Source organism: Micropterus salmoides, unplaced genomic scaffold (assembly GCF_014851395.1).
Source record: "Micropterus salmoides isolate LMB-PRFRI ecotype aquatic unplaced genomic scaffold, ASM1485139v1 Ms_hic_scaffold_14, whole genome shotgun sequence".
NCBI lineage: Eukaryota > Metazoa > Chordata > Actinopteri > Centrarchiformes > Centrarchidae > Micropterus > Micropterus salmoides.
The window spans coordinates 24,981,366-25,006,459 of record NW_024040485.1 but is presented as its reverse complement, the minus strand read 5'-3'; the positions used below and the strand labels follow the sequence as shown (position 1 = coordinate 25,006,459).

General features: G+C 42.6%; 2 protein-coding genes across 2 annotated transcripts; both read right to left on the bottom strand.

Annotated features, from left to right (window-relative positions):
* Positions 1-308: 308 nt before the first annotated feature.
* Positions 309-13,083, bottom strand: mmp14b (matrix metallopeptidase 14b (membrane-inserted)). The gene is made up of 10 exons (XM_038718722.1): positions 12,471-13,083; positions 5,549-5,697; positions 5,289-5,411; positions 4,762-5,069; positions 4,087-4,248; positions 3,602-3,762; positions 3,383-3,521; positions 3,078-3,228; positions 1,810-1,925; positions 309-1,682 (listed from the first exon to the last, which is right to left on the bottom strand). The coding sequence occupies exons 1-10, from the start codon at positions 12,567-12,569 to the stop codon at positions 1,225-1,227; spliced, it is 1,866 nt and encodes a 621-aa protein (XP_038574650.1). The 5' UTR covers positions 12,570-13,083; the 3' UTR covers positions 309-1,224.
* Positions 13,084-14,804: 1,721 nt separating this feature from the next.
* On the bottom strand, positions 14,805-24,591 carry sall2 (spalt-like transcription factor 2). The gene is made up of 4 exons (XM_038718720.1): positions 24,031-24,591; positions 22,217-22,363; positions 16,536-20,383; positions 14,805-16,205 (listed from the first exon to the last, which is right to left on the bottom strand). The coding sequence occupies exons 2-4, from the start codon at positions 22,290-22,292 to the stop codon at positions 15,897-15,899; spliced, it is 4,233 nt and encodes a 1,410-aa protein (XP_038574648.1). The 5' UTR covers positions 22,293-22,363; positions 24,031-24,591; the 3' UTR covers positions 14,805-15,896.
* Between the last annotated feature and the right edge of the window lie 503 nt (positions 24,592-25,094).

Below are 25,094 nucleotides of genomic sequence, written 5' to 3'. Positions count from 1 at the left end.
AGGGAGTGGGTGGCTCCACTAGAGCTAAAAGGAAATCACAGAAAGATGATATAAAAGGAGAAACATTAAGTGAATGATTTACTAAGTGAAAATCAAAGCACAGAAAGCCTTTTGAAATGACTTTATTTTGTAAGAAAAGCTTAAAGATATGAGTAAGAACACACACAATCTCATTAGGAAAACTCGATCATTATCATTATTGTCATTATCACTAGAATCATTATCATTGTTGTTAAACTGCTTATAACCCCTGACTAATGTAGCACCATGATTTGAAAACTGTAAACAAGTACCATGACAAAAAGGAGTCATTTTTAGATCTTCAATTTATTTTCATTTGAGATGGATTCAAGGTAAAAACAAAAACAAAAAAACAATCAAGTTTCAAGAATACATAACCCCCTTCCCCATTCACTGTCCCCACATATATAAAATTAAGGCCACTTTCAAAACTGTATGTCACTGTCCAGCAGGACCTTTTAATGACAATGTACAAAAAAACATTCTTTACACGGAGAACAACAATAATAGTAATAGTCATAATAATAATGATAACATCATTTATAATAATAATCAGCACTAAAGACACTGATATAAAAAGGAAAAGACAGTTGTGTTTATTGCTTTACTCAGATGACTGTATCTTGTGCTTCATGAGGACTTCAGCTAATGTTTCCCTTTTATGGTCCATACGGGCTCTGACATGTTACTTTACTGGAAGATAAAAAAACACAATGACTATGCCACTGTGGTTTCCAAATGTGTGTGCAAGTTAACAAGGGGGAGGAACGAGCGATCAAACGCGTTCTTTGCTTACTTGAAGGAACATGCTAGAATGGGCGCCATGAAGATGCAGGTTTGAAGCAGAAATTCACAAGGACACAAACACTGACCACTGATAAAAACTAAAAATAAGACATAATAAGACATTGAAAAAAGCTAAAACAAACAGCAATGAGCTGGCGTCAGTAACGAGGAGTGTGGCAGAGTCAGAAGAGGGAGAAAAATAAATGGAAGGATGGAGTGGTTGAGAGATAGAGCAAAAGGAATCTAGCAGTGGTAAGAATATTTTAAAATGCAAGTCTGGTGCTTTTCCTTCTGCTCTTTCTCCAGTTTTATCTCTTTCTCGCCTGCTCTTACTATCCATAATTCAACATCTCCTTCCACTTTTTTTCTCTTTCTCTCCCTGTCTTTCTCTCCTCTCTCCCTCCCCTCCTCCTCTGTCTACACCTTGTCCAGTAAAGATCGTTGGCAGTAGAGGAGTCGGCGTGGGGTACCGTAGCGGCGGAAAAACACCAGGGCTGCCAGCGTCGCAATCACACATACTAACAGGAACAGTGGTACCACCACCGCCGCTGCTCCAATGCCACCACCTACCCCTTCATCCTTATCCACTTCAATAATAATCACCTCCTCTTGCTCTTTGTCCGTCTCCTTCTCCCTTTCTCTGTCCCTTTCTCTATCTCTAGTTCTGTCCTTATCCTCCCGCTCCCTGTCCTTCTCCTTCTCCCTCTCCTTGTCCTTGTCGTGTCCGCCTCCACCTCTTCCTCCATCAGTCTTGGGGTCTTCATTGGGGCATCCCATCCAGTCACGAAGGGCTGATTTGGGGTATCCCGGCTCTACACGCATTACCTGGTTGTTGAACTTCCAGTATTTGTTGGCTTTGTAGAAATACGTGTACGCTGAGCAGTGGAAGAAAGAAATGTGAGAAACAAAACTTTACTGAAAGGAAAAGCAACTTCTACAAGAATTGGTCCATACTAAGATGTGAGAAAATAATCTAGGTAATGTCAAACACATTGCCCTTACCTTGATCTTTGCTCATGAAGGCTGCCTTGATGTTGTCAGGCACTCCCTGCCACACACTAATAGGTTTTGGATAGCCATCGTCAACGGTTTGTGATTCTTCATTAAAACGGTAATACCTAAACGAAGAGTTAGAGGGAAAAGGTAAAGAGAGGAACAGCTGTGATGAGTTAATGGTTACACCGAGAGCCCCAAAAGACTCTTGACTTGCACTTTAATTATGAAGACTCAATACTTGACTTGGATTTGCGCTAAAAGATTTGAGACTCAGACTTGTCTTGAATTACTCAATAGTTGGACTTGGACATCCCCTAAAGGAGTTGATAACTGACTTGAGACTTGACATATCTTGAATGAATTCAGACTAAATCAGACTTGCCCTAAAAGACTAAAAGCTTGTTCTGACTAATGCAAGACTTGACTTTCACTTGCCCTTAAATATTTGACACTTGACTTGAACTTGTCTCAAATGACTTGAGTCTAGTCCTTGACTTTACCATAAATATTTTAGACTTGACTTTATACTCTTGAGACTTGATTTAGACTTGCCCTAAAAGACTTAAGAAGGCATTTTAGACATGTTCTGACTTTTTTTGGCCTAATACATTTGCTACTTGACTTGCACCTGGCCTACAGGACTTGAGGTTTGACTTAGCTTGCTCTGAAAGACTTGTGACTTGACTTGGAGTTGTTTTGAATGACATATGACCTGACTTGGTCTGATCCTAAAGGATTTGACTTGAGACTTGTTCTGACAAAATTTAGACTTTATGTGGACTTTTCTCAAATTACTTGAAACATGACTTGCTCTTGACCCCAAAAACTCTGATTCAGTGTGTGTGTGTGTGTGTTGCTTCTGAACTAAACCACTAGGCATACCACAAAATGTATGTTGCTTCTGAAGAAATATGGCAGATTGACCGGTGTTAACTATTCCAACAGCCAGATTAGGACAGAAAAGACTAAGACAGAGTTGTCTGGTCTTGGGGTGTGTGCAATCTCAGTTTTATTTTATTTTATTTTATAAATTAAAGCATACACTTGTCAAGGACTTTGCTTATGTAGGTGGCTGTTTGCATTGTAATCACTGACATTTTACCCAACTCTTCACAAAATGGTGTAAATATAGGGAGGCTTTAAAGTTAATAACATATCTTTTGGTGGTGGTGACGCAAATGTTTTTTCTTTGGAATCAGTAGTTTAGAAAGTTGAGCACAGTTTTGTTGTTGGATGTGATACACCCACACACACACACAGGGAAGATGACTAACTTGTTTGCTCTGAAGAAAAATGTCTGTCCAGTGGGGGTGTAGAAGAGAGCAGCATCTATCCGATCTTTGGGAATCCCTGTGCCCATTTCTTTAAGACTCTTAGGGTAACCGGAATCTAGAATTGATTCAGTGAACACCCAATACCTGTCCCCTGAAGAGAGAGAAAGGCAGAGAGGAGACACAGACACAGAAACATGAGTAAGAAAACATATGAGATAACTGCAAGATGTCGCCTGTTTGAAGATGATTGCTTTTAAAAGGGAACTCTTTTTCAAGTTCTGTCTATATATTAAATTCAGATATACCTTTAAAGAAAGCAAATTTCCCATCTTCCCTTTCAAAAGCAGCAGTGACATGAGTGGGCAATCCCCTCCAAAAGTGACCAATCGGCATGGGATATCCATCCAGAACATGGTTGTTACGTACCCTCCAGAACCATTTATCCTGAAGGAGAAAAGAGATTTATTAGCAGCCTGCTAGACAAACTGTCAAATCAAAAGTCTGACAAGGTTGTGTTGGTTTACCTTGAACACAAACATTTCTCCTCTCAGGATGGCGATGGTGTCAAAGTGTCCATCACAGATGTTGGGGCCAAAGCGAGGCTTGTCTGGTGAATATGTGGGCTCAGGATTGTGATTCGGCGTACGGGGTGTTACCAGAGGGGGCTGAGGGCCTGATCCAGACCCTATGTGAACAAGGATATATGGAAATAATTTTCTTTACACAAAATCTAATGCTGATCCTGTTAGATCAAATGAAACTCAGTGATCTCCCATGGACAAACTAGGTTATTGTTGCAGCAGACAGCAAAGAGAAAATAAGAGTACCAAGAACTACACAAACAAAAAATCAAGAAAAACATAAAGGGCTTGGAACAAAAGTGGCACAAGACGCATTATTGGAAAGATTTCTGTTGGTGTATCGCTTAAGTCTTTTTGCTTCCAAAACCAAAAGACAGAACTCTTTCTTTTTTGACAGTGTTTTTGATAGTAAATTTTCCATAACGCACCATAAAGTTGCTGTACACCTCTGCGATCGTCATCAGGAAGTATGAAGTTATCGGTGTCCATCCACTGGTAGAAGGGAGCCATGATGGCTGAAGGGTCATTAGAGTGCTCCAGACCCAGAGCATGCCCCAGTTCATGCACGGCAACCAGGAATATATCATTACCTGAAACAGTTTCAACACCAAAACACCATTTAATGATTTTTTTGTCAAATAAATAAAAGCATAGGAGAAACTTGAAATGAAGGAGTGTGATCTCATGCTGATCTGACAATGAGTACTGATGGATAAGGAGTAAATATTGCTGTTTCCTTATTTTTTTGTGACTCAAATGCATGCAAAAAAAGTTAAAAAAGTTAAAAAAAATAAAATTATCCGCAGGTCATGTGAAGATGTGTCTGACTCAAACAGCTGACAATCCAAAAATAAATACTTCTTCATTTCTGCAGTATCAACATAACCCAGGACATTCACTCCCTCAAATGTACAGACTACCAACACAAGACTGAACCTGTTAATGCTCGTGTTTTGCTCACAGCAGCAAAATTAAGAGTCCTGGCTCCCAACATGCAAAGTAACTCCCAATATTTGTGTCATCAGCTTTAAGGGAATCACTAACGAAAAAAATCCCTCATTTATTAAAATGTCACTTTCAACATAGATTCAACAGACCCTCACCTAACAGATCCCGGTTTCCAATTGTCCATGGCTCAGCTGAATCAAAGTGGGTGTCCCCACCGATGCCGTTACCAGGGAAATAGGCATGTGCCAGAAAGCCCCCCTCGCCATCGAATGGGCTGCTGTCACCGTGGAAACCCTCGGCGAAGAAGAGCATGATGTCGGCAAACTCCTCCACCTTGTCCCGTATGTAACTGTATGGGATTTCCCGGAAACGAAGCGGGGTGACGCTCTCCCACACCCTGAAGGCCTTCCTGATGGCCTCGTGGGTCTCGTACTCACCCACCTTAGGAGTGTAGTTCTGTATACTGAAGTGTGTGTAATTGTGTGTGGAGATGGGGGGGGGGGGACATGGAGTTATTTACTATTTATAGGAATACCATTTCAGTTCATCAGTAGTTACCTCATCACTTTGGGTTTTCTCACATTGGTTATTTGGGTACGAAGAAAAAATTAAGCAAAACAATCATAACGTGAAATAGCTTTACGTACTGTTCAGTCAACCCTCTGTAGATTTGTTGACTTACGAGAAAGTGATGTCATTCTTGTTCCACTTCAGGCCTTGGATGGCATAGCGCTTCCTCCTTAGGTTGCTCTTTAGCTCGGCACCAAATTTATCTGGCACGCCACAGCGTGGTCTCTTCATGGCCCTGCCAAGGACAAGACATAGTCCACTCAAAGTAAGGTAATAAATACTACTTTTAATTTGAATATTGAATTGAAGGCAACCCTGTTTGGATGTTGTACTTTCACAACATGTGAAATAAATCTGTTTGAAGGTGCTCACTCAATGGTGTTGGTGTCAAAGGTGCCGGAGACAGTGAGGCCATAGAACCTCTGCATGGCAGCGATGGCTGAGGAGACCGAGTGAGGGGAGCGGAGGGAGTGGGTCCTCAAGTCTCCTGGAGGCAGGTACCCATACTGCTGCAGCCATGACTTTAAAGCAAAGCAAGAAGGAGACAACAGTATGACTCATGAGTAATATTGCAAAATGAAACCAAATAAACACCATTCTCGGTATCCAGAAGAGAAAGAAAAGGTTAAATTAGAAACAGACACGGAAAGTCATATCTCAGCTGATTTGTGTTGTTTATCAGAGCTGAACCAGGGTAGAGGTACTCTTAAGTATGATGTTGATTATGAAGTAACAGGGACTACAAGTTCAGGATGTTTTTATGCGACTGCTGGAAAAACACATTCCTCACTGACAATAAAAATGAGCTCTTGAATAATGTCTTTCTGTGTTCTGGTATCTGGATTTTTGAACAGACGGAGCAACATCATTTCAAGCACCTGGCATGTCTCCATTTAATGTCTAAGCTATTCAACCATCAACATTAGGCTCTCCGGTGAGGACCATAGTTAAGTGAAACTAAACTCAACATGCCCAAAAAAAGCTCCAGACAAAGATAGTTCAGTTTTGAACAAAAACTCTGCAAGACAGAAACTGAACAAGGAAATCCCCCTCAAAGTGCAAAAGACTAACTTCAGTTTCTATATTGAAGTTATTCTGTAACTATTTGTTTGAGTTTCAGTGCAGATTGGGAAACTTATAACCGAAAAGTATTCGTTTGAAGCTCTTCAAGCACTTATGATGAGCACTGAGTTCTGAGCTTGACCTTACTTTCCCCCTGGAAACCTATTTCACTGCGGTGCTGGTTTGTAATCTGGACCTGTGCCAGCGGCTTTGCTCCGCACCTCTCCCACACAGCTTCTCCTAAACTCTTTCCCTCTCAAACTAGGGCTGAAAAATAACACTGAGGCTATTGTGAGTGCAGTGCTGTACACAGTCACTTTGTGAGCTTGTAATGCACTTTTAGGTTGTGTTTTATTGTTTAGATATAGTATGGGCTCAACTGTGGAGGTTACCTGTCAAAAATATGCTAGCCCTTGATTGATTGACGTAATTTAATGTGATCTGTGAATTTGTTTTGGATTAAAAACCATAGGCATAGTTGGTGTTTGTGCAGAGAAGAGAATTGAGAGAGAGAAGAGAGAAAGATAGGGAGTGTCCCAGGGTGAGACTCAGGCCTTGGGTAACCTCAGCCGGTGCCTCTAGTTGAGCAGCAGCGTCAGTCAGTAATTTAACTGGGAATTTCTTCCTCATTGCATCCAAACCTCAAAGTCTCTTCCCCCAACATCCATGTCTCTGTCTTCGCCTCGTCACTCCGCCCCTTCTCCTCTCCTCTCCCTCATCCCTCTCTTATGGAAAACCCAGAGACTTGAGGGTAAATACTTATGAACAACCACACCCCGAGCCACTCAATTATTGCTGTATTGCCTATCTGCTGCTAAAAGTTGCTAAATACAATGAAGTCAAAGCATGTTTACCGCCTTGTTTCAGCATTTTTCTAGTAATGATGTGCAGTACAGAGAAAATGTATGCAAGTGGTGCTGACACTGACTATCAGAATAAGTGCTCAGGTTAGTAGGTTTATATTTACGCATGCCTATACTTGTGTGAGTTTGGGCAGGAGTGAATGGCGGAATGGCATTTTGGAGGCCCATGAAGGTCTAATCTCTCCCTCTCTGTCTGTCTGTCCAGTGAGACATGGAGGTCTCACTGTTTAGACTTCACCCTTGAATGAGCCCTTTCTGGTTGTGACTCACCCACGGAGCTCCAGTGGACACATAAAGACTCACTGTTTGCCACTGTTACAGTACATCCACATGAGCGGGAAAGTCAAACACAAACTTTAGCATCTCAGAATTGGATGTATTGGAATTGGACTGTGAATATAAGAAAACGGGTGTTTAAGGCTTGATTTGACTTGAAACCTTATTCTTCTCTATTAGATATCAACTATGTTTTCTTTGCTCTCAGCTCAGTCAAAAGACTGTTGTTAGGTGACACTGAACATTTGTTGTAACTTTAAGGCTCCCACACCTCTTTCATGGCTCCTTCAGGTGACTTGACAGAGTCTTATTCATCGTCGCACTCTGCTATTTTTGACCACACTAATGGGGTGAATAACTAAAGTAGTAGCAGGAAGAGGAAATGGTCACTATTTACAGTGGCATAGGAGATGACAGCCCATGCTAATACAGCCTTTTGATGTAGAGCAGTGGTTCCCAACCTTTTCGGTCTGTTGTACACAGACTACACCTTAGCCCCAAATTAAAAAACTCTTATTCTTTCTAAATTTAGCACTTGAAGTAGTTCAGTATATTTGATGGAGTTGATGTTCTTTCACAATTCTTGCAATTTTTGGGTTATACCCACACAGGTGAATGCACTTATTGTATGCCCCTTTGGATAAAAGTATCCACTAAATAAATATAATGTAATGTACACCTACAGCCCTCTCCTATGAACTTGGACACCCTTTCATTGACAACCCATGATTTAAATTATTTTTCTATTACTTTAAGCTAACTATTTCAACTGTTTATCCATTACTTTTAGCTTTCAATTGAAATCATTTATCCATCACGCTTAGCTAACTGTTTAAACTGCTCTGCTTTCTTGCTAAAAGGTTTTCCAGCACTATTAAACCCAGTTGTTCATATATTACAACCAACTCAATATGATTATTATTCAAATCATAATTTCAGGGGGGTTTTATTAGTTGAGCTACTCCACAATCTTTCCTGGTTGGGAATTAGTGACATGGAATACTTAAAACAGATGCATGGAAACATTATTGTGTTAAAGTCACTCTTAATCCCTTGATTTTTAACAACGCACAGACATAAGAAGCACAGAGCAAAGGTACTTTTAGGAAGCCAGATTTGGGATTTTGACGTAAAGGGCGGAGCTCGTTCCTATGCAGTGATGTGGATTTATTGTTTAATGGAAGATCTACAAGAATCAAACAACGGTTGCTATGGATGTCAGGAGGAAGAGCACTCGTTTTGCATAGGATGAGAGAGGGAGAAGGAGGGATTGCATTTCAGAAAAGAAAGAAAGAGAGTCAGTTGTTCCGTTTGGTGAGAGCCAATGGAAAGAAAGTCTGGTCAACAGCGATGGGAGTCCAACTGAAGCATACTGGGGTATATAGCACACACACAGCTCCTTATTACACATCCACTCATTCTGTCCAGAGAGCTGCAGTATTATGTCAGATGTCATAAACGTATAAAATTATTACTCCCACTTCACTTGCAACAGCTTGTCATTGGCTGTTAGCGTGTGATTGTGTGTGTTTGTGTGTGAGGAAATTTGTATGTAGGTACACCTTTAAATCAAACTTTTTATATTCTTTCTTGCTATATGCACATTTGCCCTATGCTAACGCTGTTCATTTAGGAAAGCATTTATACCCTTGCCAAACCCTCTGGCCAGGAGCTCCACATGTAGAAAGGTCTTTAAATGTGCGTGTGCCAATGTAATTCCCCAGCTGCTGTCTATTAAAACAACCATTTCTCCAGCCAACAACAATAACACCCGGTGACAAGTGAGTGGAAAAACACACATATCTGCCAATGTCATTTGTGCAATAAGTCAATCCCAAGCATATGTCGATGGCAGGATTTATCTCCAGGAAAAATTAGAAAAATTTCCCCAAAATTTGGCTCATTACTCGCTTCCTTTATGAACAGGAAATGAGGTAATGACTTTGCATATTACCTTATTTCCTGTAACACGTCCTACCTTTCCTCAGGGTGGCTGCCCTCAGGCCACCCACTGGTGATCTTTAGGATGTGGCTTTGTCTGAAAACTACGCACCCTTCCTTCCTTCCTTTCTTTCCTCTAAATTACAAATAAAACATCAGCATGGGACTGGTGTAAAGTTACCATTTTAACCAATCTGAATAATCTTAAATTAGTGCTTGTTCTTGTTCTGATCAGAAGGAAAAGGACCTAAATTCATACAGAATATGTGCATGGCAGCTATGATTTACATCCTGTCCTATTCAACTGGATAATTGCTTCTTTTTTCCAACTGTCCATTTCCCAGATTGCATTACTCCCATCACCACAATGCCTCCCTTTCTAGTCATCTACAGCCTCCTCACTGTCTTCTCTGCTTTGCTTTCATCATCTCATTCATTCCAAGTCCATTTATCTTCCTTTGCTGTGAATGACCTCAGCTTGTAGCCATTTCTGTGTGTGCATGCATAGGAAAAGATCTGTGCGCATTTAAGAGAGGATGTGTATGTGTGTTTGTCACAGGCAGGTGGGTGCTGATACACCAAGGTGTTGTAGTGGCTAAATAAAAAACCCACTGCCCACGTCCTGTCTCTGTCCTCTGACTTATTGTTAATTAAAACACAAACATCCTACACAATACCCAAACTGTAGACTGATACCGGTGACTTGTGGGTTTGTTGAGGCAACATGTGGGATCACACACATCCCCTGTTTGAATGATGTAACTAAAGGCAGAGGAAGCAGTGAGTTTATAAAAACGTTAATAAAAACAGAGGAGGTGAATCACTAAATGAATATAAACTTAATGAACAAACATACTTTCCAGAAAACTTTGGGCCAAGCCTATTCCCTTGCACTTTGGAGCAAATTTCCACAGAAACTTGAGTCTTTCTACATAAAGACCTTCCGGGACTTTATGACCATAAAAATCACTGTTACTTATATTGTAGCTAAAAGTTTCACTTCCTCTTATGTAGACATTAGATATGTTCAATGCGTTCTGTTTGTTATTTTGATCAACTCAAAATGAAAGGACTTTTTATGACTCAACCTATTTCCAAAGTAACAACTGACTTGTAGCTCATCTCCATGTTTCAATTTTACATTCATGAGTGGTTACTGTTTCACTTTTGCTGTCTTCCACCCAGATCAATTACATGCAAAATATGACTATATATATATATCAAGTGTGACTACCTTTTGTATTCTCAGACTTGCTGATACAAGAAAAATGTCTTAGAGGTAGTTTTAAGTGCTTGATCTGGCAAACATGTTGAGTCTCATCTAATTTATCTCATTGTTTAGCGTATGTTGTTAAGAATTACTTGCCACAATTAATATTTTGAGTTTATCTCGCCAATAGCATCAAAAGGGAGTCAGCAATGTAAATTTAAGTGAAAGTATTACTGTGTTCATATCATTATAATTTTTATTTAATTTATACCTAATTTACTTGGATTTTGCACTTTGTGTTGCATCATTTTTCAACAATTAACCATCTCATTGTCACCACATCTAAAGCTTGATTAAAGAAATCTCTTTAAATTTGCCTCCCCACTACTGCTGCTGGTTGAGCCATTAGATATCTGCTCCTTTGAATATATATTAAATAATATAAATTACTTTAACATATGTCATTTAAGACTTAAATTTATTGAGAAAAATGTATATTTTTGTGTATTTCTCCTTTACTCTTATATATAATCCTTGTGTTTACAAGTATTACTGATGGAAACAATCCTTTCGCAGCAAAATACGAATAACTTAGATTTAATTGTATTTCAATAATAACGTTTTTAAGTGGTAGCAGGGTCCAACCTTGGGTTTTGAATTGTGGTGCTAGGCCAGCTCTTCTGTTTAAATCTGAATCACAGAGTGTGCCTTTAAGTTGACGGTCTTATGTAGGTCAATGAAGTTAACTCAATTTTATTCCACTAGCACAGCTGGAATTATAATTACATAGGCCATAGGCAGGATACAGTGATTAGAGAGACTGGAGGCGCTGTACCTACCAAAATCATTTAGGCTTCTCTGCTTTTGTGTGTCCACAAAATCTCACATACACCACACACACACACACACACACACACACACACACACACACACACACACACACACACAGAGTATTTACTCATGGTAGTGAAGGAAGCAGGTGTGTAGGGGTATCATAACAATGTCACTTCCTGCAACATTAACACAGAACTTCCTAATGCTCCACTGGCTGTGGGGTTGGAGGATGCTGATACTGCAGACACAGCAGAACAGGAAAAAACTCCACAAAGTCTTGCCAGATCTACAACACTACTTAGACCAGCTACCTCATCTCAGTAGGTTATTCTTTGATAACCCACTGGGAAGTATTTAATGCACAGAGTTAGAGTTCACACTACAGTGTTTTTCCACAACTGACCATGGCTGAGAAGCTGCAGAGCCTCTCAGATTGTAAAACCCACCTCCCCCCTGTCTGCTGAGCCATAACTCAGGACAGATGTCAACAATTACATCCCCACATCCCTCTCAATGTAACTGCACCCACAACTATCAGTCCCCCCCTACATTCCCACAAAAGTTACCTCTGTCTCTTCCCTGACCACAATACAAGCTCATGCATTTCTCCTCATTTGCTTTTTCTCTTGCTCTCCTGCTTTTGCCCTCTCAGCGTTTCTCAGTGTTTTCACAAGCGCTATCATCATTATGGGCTGCTTCCTCTAACCCAGGGTCAAAGCCCTTCCCATGTCCCTGCATGGCCAACAACAGGCAACTGTTGAAATTACAACACACAAGGGTGCCATGTTTTAACAATCAGATTTTTTTTTTTTTTTTTTGTGAAATCAGAAAATCATTGAAATTAGAAGCAGGAAAGATCCTTCACTCTTTTATATGAGGCTACAATCTATTACTCAGTCACTCATGATTTAAATCTTTCTAAACTCTAAATGTATTTCCTTATCCTATCATTTTATATCATTTTTTTTTAAATCACATAATTGTTTGGCTTTATTCTTCAACTCTAGATTTATCAGGTTATAATAATCTGTTGTATATCTGTGTGCCTCATTCTGCTATTCTTCATTTATTTTGTGACTTGTTCATCACCTCTGGCTTTATTTCTCACCTCTGGATTGATTTGTCGCTCCGTCGCTCCCTGCGCGCTCAGCTCCCACACCACCGCCAGCAGCAGCAGTCGGACAAGCGATTTGAGCTCTGGTGCCATCACTTGACTCTCCAAAAAACAATTCAAAAACAAAAACGGACAGATACGCGCAGTCTTCACTTGCTAGCTGTCAAAACATTATCTGTGAAAAGACGTATCCCATAAATGAATTTCCGTGTTCGAGAGCACAAAAGGAGTTTCCCGAAGATATGCAGCTGTGCGTCTCTGCAACTTTGGCTACCACTTAAGCTACTTAAGACACGAGAGGTATTTGTCCAGTTTGTGCATTCTTCTCGCGTTTTGGTGAATTTTAACCAAATTATCGGACGTTACTGGAAGCAGGAAGTCGGAAGGGGGGTCAGGGGCTGCAGGCTGCGCGTATTTTATGTCCAAATTCAGCTGGCGCTTTGCTCCAGATGTTGCAATCGACTTTGTTTTCACGAAGCAGTCTTAACTCCTCGCTGTCACCCCTTCCCTATCTTCCAGTCGGGTTATTTTGATCCCCTTTAGTCTTCTCCTCTCTCCGCGCTGCAGACGTGGTAGTTTGATACTCCCCGGAGACCTTTAGCTGGAAAGTAGAGAACTGTAAACCTCCCACTCCTAAATCAGCCCGCCCCCCGACATGGAGCGCAGGAATCAACTTGGTGACCTCAGACTTTGCACGGTTTGCTCTTACCCTTGGACTGTCCTTATGTTCACGATGCTGTTATTATTAACAGAGAAGAGATCACAAACACTTAGCTGAATGATAAATTCAACAAAGTACGGAGCTACACCTGACTTGGAAGTTTCTATAGCGAAATTTTTAGGGTGGCATTAGGCATTAGGGTGATTTATCATATGGTCATCTGCTCTCACCATAGAAATATGGTTTCACCTTATCATACAATTCATCCATTTGTTACGACATTTCTGCCACCTTAAAATTTGTTTTTCCACTTACATTTCTTTTCAAGATCAAGGCCAAAACCACATATTGTCATGCTGTCATTTTCGTAGTGTTACTGTTTAGGTTTTAATTTAGGCTATTATTAGTTTATTACTGGCTATCCTTACTGTCATGTATTTTACATAGAACAAATTAATACTTCTATCTCACACTGATTCTGAATGTATGCTGCACAAAAGCCCCTAACTGTACAGTGCAATATGCAGTACTAAACTGTTTAAAAGGGGGAATTGCGCCCTCTAATGCACATGTTTCACATACATTTAAACAGTAATATGTCAGGTGAGGTATATAACCTACTGTACATCCATGCCTTACATTGAACTTGGATTATTTTGTCTTGCTTGCTTTCTGCTGTCTTTAAGAGGAAAAAAATCTGTTCTCTACCTTTGTGAAGACCGTGATTGTCTGGTTTCCAGATCATGACTGCAGGCTACATTGTGCCAGTGGTGGAGAAACTATTCAGATCCTTTTATATAGTATATCATTAGATTATTATTTGTGTATTAATATGCAAGCAACATTTTACTGTTGTAGTTGGTATAGGCTTGCCACTAATGAATATTTTATTGATGATTATTTTCATTATGCGTTTTGTCCAACCAATATGATTAAAACTAAATGAAAAGGGAATAAAATAATTAAATGGAAAAGAAGCAGATCCTCACATTTGAGAATCTGGAACCATAAAATGTTTGGCATTTTCTTACAAAAAGTAGCTAAAGCTATCAAGTAAGTAGTTAAAAAAAAAGTACATACATTTCCTCTGAATTGGAGTGGAGTAGTTTTAAGTAGCATCAAAAGAAAATGCTCAAGTTAAGTACAAGTACTTAAGTAAAGTACTTTTTGCACAGTTACGTCCCACCACTGCCAATTGTCGATTGACAGATGTGCTCATTGGCATGCATGTGGTAGCCCTCATGTTTGTCGTAATGGCACCTCTAGATTTCACATTAGATAGGGTGGCTGCTGTGGGCATGATACTTATTAACAACTATGTGTGTACATGCATGAGACACATGTATAGATACATACACAGAGAAATTGTTGAAGACTTGTAACCAGCCTTATGTGTACACATACTGTAGCTCGACTGCTGTTCTGGCTATGGCTGAGGAAAGATATCTGGCCTCCTCCATTCCCCTTGTCCTCTCGGTTGATGCCACAAGAGAGGGGAGCTTTGATTGTCTTGGCAGAGAGCAGAGATCAATGACATGTGACTGTGAGGGATCATGGACACACAAATACCTACGAGCATGTATACATGCTGTGTTTACGGCAAAAAGCCAGTACACCAGTTACAACATTTTGTTGCGTAAAATTCCTTTAAACATGGCTGAGCAAGATTTAGTTTTTCCAAATTGGTTTTTAATATGGATACAGGAAGTACAGCTCACAACAAACAGACAGACATTTGATAGATATATATAGTAACTTAGAGTTTTAGTAACTGAGAAAGTGTTACAGATATTACTTTTGGACTACAACAACAATCATAATATTCACAAAGCTGAAGGTCAAAGGTCACACACAAAACCATGTCCTCACTGGGTTCACAAACACTGCAGCTGTGCTTCTGGTTTGACAGGACAATATAGTGAAAAGTAAACCACAATGACATGAGTGAGTAGTTTATCTGAACCACAAGATGGGGGACAAAACACTTAATATTCTCCACATAAACACATTCAATTTGTTGGCCTTGCTTACTCTTGCAAAATCAAAGTTAGGTAAATTAGGAAGCAAAACTTTGTTTTTTGGAAATTAAAAACAATTAGGAAGCAAAACAAAGTTTTGCTTCCTAATTTCCTCAATTATATCAGTTCCCTCTTTAACTAAAGGGAAGAATCTTTTAGATATGAAACAGACCTAGGTCAGGAAGCATTTGCGGAGAACTCTTCTTTTGGTTAGCATGGGCCTCCTTTGGTGCCAGTTGAATCAGATTTGATACATGGCACAACACAGCTGATTATATCAAATTTGTTCGAATGTGGTAAACCTCACCTATTTGGGCTTGGTAAGTAAAAACTAAAAATTGTAACTATTTGACCCAGGTCTGATATGAAACACTGATACAACAGGGATATTCTTTTTGTTAGAATGTGCATCAAACTATTAACAACTTCAGCCAGACAAAGGTAGTGTCACTTTTTATTCAATCCAGCAAAACTGGACTCACTTTGTTACTTCTTGAATATTCTCACCCTTATTTGTACAATAGTGGTCTCTTTTTTTTTTGTTTTGTTTTTTTTTAAAACACAAGACCAAGCTGATTGACTCACAACTTACACATACAAACATTTTACTCTATCAAACTGACAAGCTACTTGAAATGTGTTAAGGAAGAAGTACTACGCAAATGCCCATACAGTTCCACCAAAAGGTAAACATTGATTGCAAACACCAGAATATTATCCAACCCATCACGCTGACTCGAGTTATGACCCTTCACTAGATTCTTCCCCAGCTTCGTTAGGGGTTCTTGGATCCATCTGAGATCGATCTGATTTAGCAGACTGGGCTGACTCACTCTCTCCTTGGCTGCCAGCGATTGGGTCATCAATTGGCTCGTTACTGGTGTTGAGGAAGGCTTGGTACTGGTTCCAGAAGCCTGCTGAGCTCCTGGTGGCAGGAATGTTCAAGGAAGTCAAAGATGTAGAAGGAGGAAGTTGGTCAGTGGAAGAACGACTAGTCCGGGCTGGTGGACGTGTTGTTTTGGTAACCACACCATGGTGCTTCATGTGCCCCTGGAGACAAAGAGTTAGAGTTAGGCTAGGTATAACTATCAAGCATACCCAATATAATGTGGCGTAGAGTAAAATCCACGGGTAGTTTAGTCCGACAGTTGAGTGGAGCATGCAGTTTTTCTTTTTATGGTGCACAAGGATAGATTTGTATGGCCTAATACTTCAACACAGTGCCAATTTCCATGATGAAGATGGTTATTGTAAAGAAATATTAGTCCCTTGCAAGATATAAATTTAAACCTCCTGAAAAAGCTTTGCACAACAACAAATACTCTGCCAACATATCCCTACATCAATAGTTCTTTTTATATAAAAACATTTTTTCTTCACCTTCAGTCCACTGCGACTTGCATACTCTTTTCCACATTCAGCACAGCAATAGGTCTTCTTCTCAGGACGAGACATTGGAGATGGGAGGGTTGGGGCAAGGCTGATGGGGACAGAAGCATCCAGTGCTTCACTTGGAGCCAATCCACTAATCTTCACATCTTCCACCCGGTTCTCCCTCCCATATAAGCCAAAATGAAAGCTCTGACGTGTCTCCCTTACAAATGTGGCAGCTCTCTGTGATGCACCCCTAACTTCAGCACCAATAGTGTCAGCATTCTCCAGAGTTGACATACTTTTGGGGTCCTTGTCAGGCACAGTCACTTGATCTTGCTTTGGTGTTGCTGGTGGGGCAGACTGATCTTTGTCTTCTTCCATGGGTTCTGGTGATTGGGTCCTTGGGGAGACAGAGTCTGATTCCATGGTTGGTGCTGCATCAACATTAAGAACATCTTGACTCAGTATGGGGTTCGGGGAAGTAATGGGACAGTTGTAAGGAAAGGGGGCACCAAGGGCAGGTGTGCTTTGTAAGTCCTCCAGGTTTGATCTGGAGCCAAGGAAGGCATCAGCGGACATAGATGCTTCATCCTCTCCACAGTCCACTACCATAGCATCAGAGGACACTGTGGTTTTAGTAACAGTGGATGAAATTGGTGAAGAAGTGGATTTAGGAAGGTGGATATTGACAGTGGCTTGTTGTTCAACTTTGTTGTCTTCGCCAACTGAGGAAGCTTGATCTGTCTGCTGGGAGGCTGGCAAGGGGGCACTGACACAAAGGACAGGGGGGTCTACACTGCTTGGTGGTGGAGTTTGTGTGGTGGGATTCATGAAGGGGTCAGGGCTAAGGTCAGAGGGAGGGATGAGTTCTGGGCTGGAGGACCCAGACTTGCTGGGAGTTTTGGTGAATTCAACTGATTTCGTACTGCCAGAGACCGAGCCAGCTGTTGGAGTTTGAAATTGTGAGCTCGGGGCTGGGCTCTTAGAGTGGCCTGCTAGAGGAGGTGTTTTAATAGAGGCAGTATTAGGGTCGGTGGACTGAGATTGAGACAAGGGTGTGACAGATTCAGCTGGTATCTCATGTGCAGAATCCTCTGTGCCATCTGTGGGCAACTGTCCACCAAGGTGCATACGGATGTGGTGCTGGAGCACTAGGGCATTAGTAAATTTACGCTGGCACAGTGGGCAAGAATTCTGGACACGTGCATTGGGTGGTCGGGCATGATGGGTGGCCAGATGTGACCGCAGGCTGCCTTTGGTAGAGAAGGATCTGCCACATATCTTACACGGAAAAGGGCGTTCTCCAAGGTGTGTAGCCTGGTGCAGACGCAGCGCTCTGGGACAGCTCAGCACCCGGAGACACACCCCACACTGATTGGTTGTCAGGTTGCCAGCTGGACCTGTAATGCTTAGTGATGGTAGCAGCCCCCCTGCCATGGCTCTAGCTCCATTGGCACTCATGCCTAGGGCAGCAACCATCTCACGGGTGAAGTCTGAAACAGATGTAGAGACAAGAGTCGAAGATGGTGGGGACGCCATGACATATGTGGTAGAGGTGCTGGCATTTGTGAAACGACTGTTGGCTGGACTTGCTGAAGAAGTAGTGGTACTGCTAGACAACATCTCCAGCATAGAGGAAGAAGTCCATGGAGAAGAAGAGCGGGGAGGTGCCTTCTCTAACTTCTCCACCAGCCTCTGTAGCTTGGAGGTTTCAGATGTAGGAGTGGAGCTAGCCATGGAGGAAGGCAGGGAGGGTGGAGTGGTGGCAGGTGCACCTGGGACTTTAGGAAAGGAAGAGAAAGGGAAAGAAAGCTGAGAACGACTAGAAGAAGCAAGTTGATGGGAGCCTGGAGTAGAGGGTAGCGGGGTGCGTAGCAAGCCTAATGCTGGATGGTTGTAGAGGGAAGAGTGTGCAGCAGGGGTAGTGGAAGAAGTGGAGACAGATGGGAAAAGGAGCTTAGGCAGGTGGGCTAGCTGGGAGTAGGCTGCAGAAGAAAGCATTGGGGCATGAGGGGGAGTGTTCTCATCAAAGTGCTGCTGCTTGGCACCCTTGAATAACTCTGTGATGGTGGAAGATGAAGACAAGGAAGGGTTGGAGAGGAGAGAGGTAGCCAGAGAAGAGGTGGAGGCTGAAGAGGAGGATGACGAGTGGGATGAGCCAGAGGTGATGGAGGCTGCAGCGGCTACAGCTGCAGCCCTATTGAGCTGTAGGAGAGAGTGGGAAATCAAAGCCAGATCCACACTAGGGGCCAGGGGTAGTGTAGAAGGGGTAGAGGGCCCCAGAGAAAAGCCAGTGCTGGAACCACCGACCTCCAAATGATCTCCACATGTTTCATCCTCAGGCCTGCTTTTTGGCTTCTTCTGCATCATATTCATGCCACTCATGCTGCTGCCACTGCTCATGGTCTGTCCCATATCTGATCCCCCAGTGGCCCCTAATGCCACCCCAAACAAAGAAGGAGGCAGGAGTGACAGTGAGAGCTCTGGGTTTTGCTCACGATGGCGTAAGAAGTGTACCTTGAGGTTGCCTCGTGTGGTGAAGCGGCTGAGGCACACTGGACACTGGTAGGGTCGTTCCCCTGTGTGGGAGCGTAGATGTATCTGTAGGGAAGAGTCACTGCTGAACATTTTTCCACAAAAGCGGCAGGCATGTTGGAGGCGGCCAGCAGTGGTGGAGCTGGATGCAGAGGAAGAGTCTGCTACTCCAGAGACAGATTGCAGAGCATGTTGGGTGTTTGGGACCATAGATATGGATGTGGGGAGGGATGAGTTTAGGAAGGACCGGCCACTGTGCCCACTCACTGAAGTAGTATTTGGAGATTTCTCATGAAGATAACGGTTGGGCAGAGCTAAAGACAGGGCTAGCGGATATGTGGAGGAAGCCATGGAGATGGCCGCAGAGGAAGAGGTGGAGGGAGCTGAGGATCGGGAACTCACCCTCAGATAACCATGAGCCCCTGCAGTCCCTCCCGTCCCTTCGATCTGGGGATTGTGGGGTTGCAGGATTTGAGACAAGGAACTGCTTGGCTTTGTGGGTTTGTTGGCTGCCTGAGAAGGGAGCAGGGAGGAGAAACATGCCAGGAGAGGAGCCACTGAGGTGGAAGGCTGAGGTGTAGTTGGCTGAGTAGTTGGGCTGGCTGCCCTTTTGCTGCCTTCCAAACAGAGCTGAGGCAGAGGAGAGAGGATGTGCTGGGAAGGTGTGTCTATGGTATAGGAGGCTCCACCGAGGCGTAGCACCTGTCTACAGATCTCTTCTGTTATCTGCATCTGGTGGATCTGCCTTTGCTGCAGCACCCGCAGCTCCTCCAGGATCAGGGCAATGCTCAGTTGGGCCCTAGAGGGTGCAGCTGAGGCAGATGTCACTCCTGGGCTGGGAGTTGGAGTAACAGGACTTGGGGGGCCCTCAGGCACACGGCTAGGGCTTCCAGGATGAGGTGGAGGACATAAGGAGGCAGAGGATGATGAGGAGGAAGAAGAGGTGGTGGTAGTGGCCGACAGCCCTAACTTGGGAGAGGCCATGTGTGCGCTTCGGGAAGGATGGATGAGGGCACTTGTAGAAGATGTAGGATTGCAGTCAGACGTTGACAGTTGAAGGGCAGGTAGATGTTGTGTTTGGGAAGAGAGAGAAGAATAAGGGAAGTCAGGAGAGAGGGAAGGCTGTGGGTCTTTGAGGGGCTGGCTCGATGAGGAGGATAGCGGTGGACCCTCAGTGGGTAGTGAAGGGGTCTGAGAGCCCTTGAGAGATGAACGGAGTGCGAGGGGCAGCTGGGAGCTTTGAAGAGAGGAGGATTGAGAGCACAAGGGAGAATCCAGGATAAATGGAAAGGATTGTGACTTCACTGCCAAGTTGTCATCTAGGGAAATTGAAAGAAGAAAATCTAAATGTTATTTTATTATCGTTATTGGTAACAAAATAATCACTACACTACTTAATGGTTTACAATAGTTTATAACATAGCTTTTTTTTTAAACTAAATAAAATTAAATAAAGTAAAAATCCATGTTTTAACTTATAAAAACAACCAACACTGAAAAGTACATAATGTTAGTTGGCTACTTACTGTCTAGGAAATGGAAGAATTCAGTTATCTAAAAGGTGACTTTAAACCTCTGTTTAATTTCCACTACCTTATCATCCACCACTGCTTTCTTTTCATCATTATCCTGTCTATCCTCATCAACAGCAGCCTCCCCACTGCTGTTGCCACACACACACACACACACACAAATAAATACACACACACACACACACACACACAGATTCCACTGATCTGCAAGAATACACTGCTCACCCGTCGAGCAGCCTACCTTGTTTCCAGGGCAACACGAACAAGACAATGGACTTTACCTCACCCCCCCATAAAAAGAAGCCACATTCACACACTAAGACACTCTTCCATCCATGCCTCTCTCTCTTCCTTTCTTCCTCCATTCAATCTGTCTTTCTTTCATCTCCTTAAGAGCCCTTCCCCCAGCAGCCCAACTGGGGTTCTAAGGGTTAGGATCCTGGTTGGGTACTGGACGCTGTAGTAGGTGCCTGATTGGCTGGCAGACTTGACCTTAACACTCTGAGGTCACATTCCTGATACAGTTTAGGGCCAGGCGGAGGAAGAGAGGTGGCGTGCAAAGAAAACAAACAGCCCTGCAGACAGACATGATGACTCACAGACCATTAACAAGCTAACTTAGGCCAGAAATGCCCAGAGGGACAGAGGTGAAAGCACATTCACGCAGCATACCTGTCAATGCAAAGACACAAAAAAGGTGGACACTTTGTATGCACAGGGTTGCTCATGCACACGCAAACACATACAGAACTTAGTGTCTTTTGCTTGAGAGCTACAATTTTATGACACAATGTGGGCCCTATTCCTGTAACTGGAGTGGACGGACAGACAAATACACACACTTGCCTGCAACCACACACAAGCTGTCACATACACACTTCTTCATGGGTATGTTCATGCTTCAGTGCCCAGCAACAAAGCTTAAAGGAGACAATGGGGTCTAATGCTATTGCAGTTAGAACACCTTATACAGTGCTTCGCAAAGTTTCCTTTTCCTTGACCTTCTCATCTCCACACCTGTATCTTGCTTTTTGTTCACATTTTATATGTTCTTTTTCACAGATGTTTTTCTGGGGATTTACTGAACATGCCCTTATTCTGGGTGGCCTGTGTCTTTGAACCTGGCAGTGATGAGGAGTGAAGACATTTGGGTTTTACAGGGCAAATAAAGCAGGTAATGGCTGCAAAGAGAATGAATTAAATACTCTCTAGGCCGATAATTCCTGCAACAATTTTCCAGTTTGCCAGTGTAACATGCACCTAAATATGTCTACCTTTCAAATGAAAGTTTAAGAGATTGAACTGTGTAATTATTCTGGTAAGAAACCATTTAAAGTACTTAAACATAATTTTAAAAAGTCACAAAAGCCCCTTAACTCCATAATAAAATTTCTGTTCAAAGCCCAAAACTGCTATTTATATGAGGTTGGACATTCCCATGTCAAACGTTACCTGCGTTAGAATGACAAAATGATAACATAATATAATAACATGGAACCATAAAGTGACACAATCTTTGCATGTTGAGGAAAAGTTACTTTTTTTAAGTCTAAACTTCCCAACCAATGTTAATCAAATCTTACTAAATAACCAGTATTGATTTGATAGTCCATTTCTCACCATGCTCAAGTATCCGACAGGCACCGAGGGTCAGGCTCATAAGCTGCTGGGGTCGTTTCTGTTTCCGACGGGACATGCTTCTGCAGGATGGGACCGACGCAGGGGCGCATTGGCCAACACACAACTTTTATTCTGTCTCCCTGCACACTGAAAAAAGTAGGTATCTAAATTACTTAAGGGAAAAGAGAAAAACTAAAGTATCATCTCCAAAAATGTGACAATGGATGGTCCGGGTTGATAAGTCTAAATAAAGCGTGTCCACGTTGGTGGCATTGTGGTGCAGAGAAAGAAAAACAGAACTAAAGTGCCATGTGACAGCTTCTCTAGACAAGTCTTCCTTTTCTCAAAACTCACCGTTGGCCCTCCTTCATTCCGCGCGCGCGCGCGCACACACACACAGCTCACTTGTTCATCCACTACTTTGCATTCAAATGGCGAGTGTACACCCCTTCTTTTGAGCCAAGAGTCCACTGCCTCCCTTTAGTAAACCCTCCTACACTGGCGCTCAAGTTAATCACATAATGGCCCTTGCCTGGGCTTTCGATTACTGATAGGCCTGTGAGTCTATATAAAATTTAGTCTAAATCTAACCGTGTGTGGAAACTGTGTGCACAGGTGGGTGCAAAAGCCAACGCTGGCGCCAAAATATTTCGAGGTTGGTTTTTTTTTGTAGCCTGCATCATCTTTTTTTACATTAAACCAAACCTACTGTGTCACAGGCAGGCCATCTTGTCGCACACTGTATTCAAGGTGTGTGGTAGCCTATGTGTATGAGATTTCACGGTGCCCACGCCGCCTCTCCAACAGGCTCCTGTGTGAGCTCAGTAAACAGAGCGGCTGAAATGAGGCGGAATTTGCAACAATGGCGTTGAGGGAGCACAGCTGAGTGAACATCACCCTCTCAGAGCCTCTCCAACACATAAGGCCACTGACTGTAGGCACAATGCTCCCTTTTCACCCTCATCCCGACTGCTGACCACGTGGAGAGAGGTAATGAAAGAAATACACAGCCAGTGTGAGGAGGAAAATAATTTTTCACCCGAGCCCTGTGACACCCACCTCAACACCCCCACCGCCTCTCTGTCTCTCTCAGGCTTGGATAGAATAATAAAATGCATCCGATGTTTGATAGCCTACAAAGTCTGAATGTTTTAGTTCCTCACAAGGCAATTGTGAAATCAAGTAGCCTAATGATTTGTGTCTCAGTGATTTAAAATAGCCATGGCCTTCGTTTGTTGGACAGTGGGCGTCCTATTAATTTAATACAAACTAAAAGACTGTTTAACACCGGACTTAGCCTTTGTAATTTCTGAAGTGGGCCTAAGGACACTTTTCGATGCAAAGCCAGCAGTGATTTCTGAACAATGGGCTATAAAATGATTAAAAAGAAAATAATTAGGCTATAAACATTTGAGTCACTGCCAGCCTAATCGATAATATTTTGTCAGAGAGAAAGAAGCGATAACTCAAAATAGTTTTGAAACAGAGAAAATCATTGCTTTTTTAACCAGAACTCTATTGTGCTACGATCGCATTCGTATTTTTCGTGCCATCTTGCCAATATGTTCGCGTAAGCGACGGTCGGACGTGTTAACACCAATGTTTAGAAACAAGCGCAAAATAAGGCGGTGAGATGCGCGTCCCCGCTACTGTACGGCGACCTGTTGCACGCCACGCGCGCTCCCACATCATAACAAGTTATGATTCATAAAATATTATGACTTCTACAAAAAATACAGTCCCGGATGTGCATTTCCCCCACAGGCCGCTCGTCGCCGACACAATCCCTTTAAATATAACACAAAACTACTTACCATGTTTGAAACGATGATTTTTGGCAGCGATATTGTGGAATGACAAGGGGGGAAAAAACTCAGGAGCTTATGTTGGGCAAGATCGGCTCCGTCTCTCAGCCGGGACACTGGCGCAGCATTTCCCTATTCACTCCCAGGGATGCGCAGTCGGACAGCCGCATTTTTTTCAATTATTTATCTCCGTCGCAAATCGCGTTTCTTTCTCTTATGACAAAGGGTTATTATCCCTGAATGTATTTAGGCTACTCCTAGTCCACTGGCAAGAGGAGAAGCGGGGCAGTGCAGATAGCTGTAGGCTAGTCGCTACAGGGGGAGGATTATTTTTCTTGGCCGTGCGTGCTGCTCTTCCTCCTTTCTTTGTATTGTCGGGGCCTGCTCCTGTCAGGCCTGTCTGCGCTCTCTGCGGTACTGTCTGTCTTTCTGGTTAGCAAGCTAGCTGTCTGTCTCCCTGTCTCTTATAATTAATGGCCCTCGCCGCCAGACGGTCCTCTGGGAAACAGTGACCACGGTTACCTCCACATTGGCTCTCAGTGTGCATCTCACATAGGAGTGCAGGCCCGGGCACAGACACCTCTAATGCAGGGCTGATCAACAGTCAGAGGGTGATTTAAGATTGCACAGGTGTGCGTGATTAGTTCCCCTGTCATAAAAAAACGTCAATGTTCATATTTTCATTTAAAAAATCACATTTAGTCTCAGTGATAACATCATTTGTTTTAAATGTTGGATTATTGCTACTGCACTTGTTATCCTGCAATGGGTTCTCCTTACTATCTTTATAGGGCTATTCTGGGTCTTTACTCACAATGTAGGAAGAACACATCATCTGAAAGCCAAAATGACCTTGTTGGCACTCAATGCAGGCATTTCCACACTCTCTTGGACCCCATTCACCATCATATTATGGTAATTCGGAGACAATATACCGAAATACATAGAAATTAATACAACTAATTATACTTGTGCATGGTGTTCATAGTCCTGTGAATAGTTAGCCTTCCACTTGAATGTCTTAACATCGATGGTTTGTTATGGTGATAAACAACTATCTAATGGCTCAAGTG

What these genes read in the sequence shown, in the direction of transcription:
- mmp14b (XM_038718722.1), bottom strand. Translation starts at nt 12,569, where the DNA reads ATGGCACCAGAGCTCAAATCGCTTGTCCGACTGCTGCTGCTGGCGGTG. An exon ending in TGGAAACCGGGATCTGTTAG is followed by an intron (nt 4,249 to 4,761) that starts GTGAGGGTCTGT and finishes AAACTGTTTCAG; the next exon opens with GTAATGATATATTCCTGGTT. An exon ending in GAGAAATGTTTGTGTTCAAG is followed by an intron (nt 3,522 to 3,601) that starts GTAAACCAACAC and finishes TTTCTCCTTCAG; the next exon opens with GATAAATGGTTCTGGAGGGT.
- sall2 (XM_038718720.1), bottom strand. Translation starts at nt 22,292, where the DNA reads ATGTCCCGTCGGAAACAGAAACGACCCCAGCAGCTTATGAGCCTGACC. An exon ending in CTGTCGGATACTTGAGCATG is followed by an intron (nt 20,384 to 22,216) that starts GTGAGAAATGGA and finishes CAATTTCCCTAG; the next exon opens with ATGACAACTTGGCAGTGAAG. An exon ending in CAAGTCGCAGTGGACTGAAG is followed by an intron (nt 16,206 to 16,535) that starts GTGAAGAAAAAA and finishes CTTTGTCTCCAG; the next exon opens with GGGCACATGAAGCACCATGG.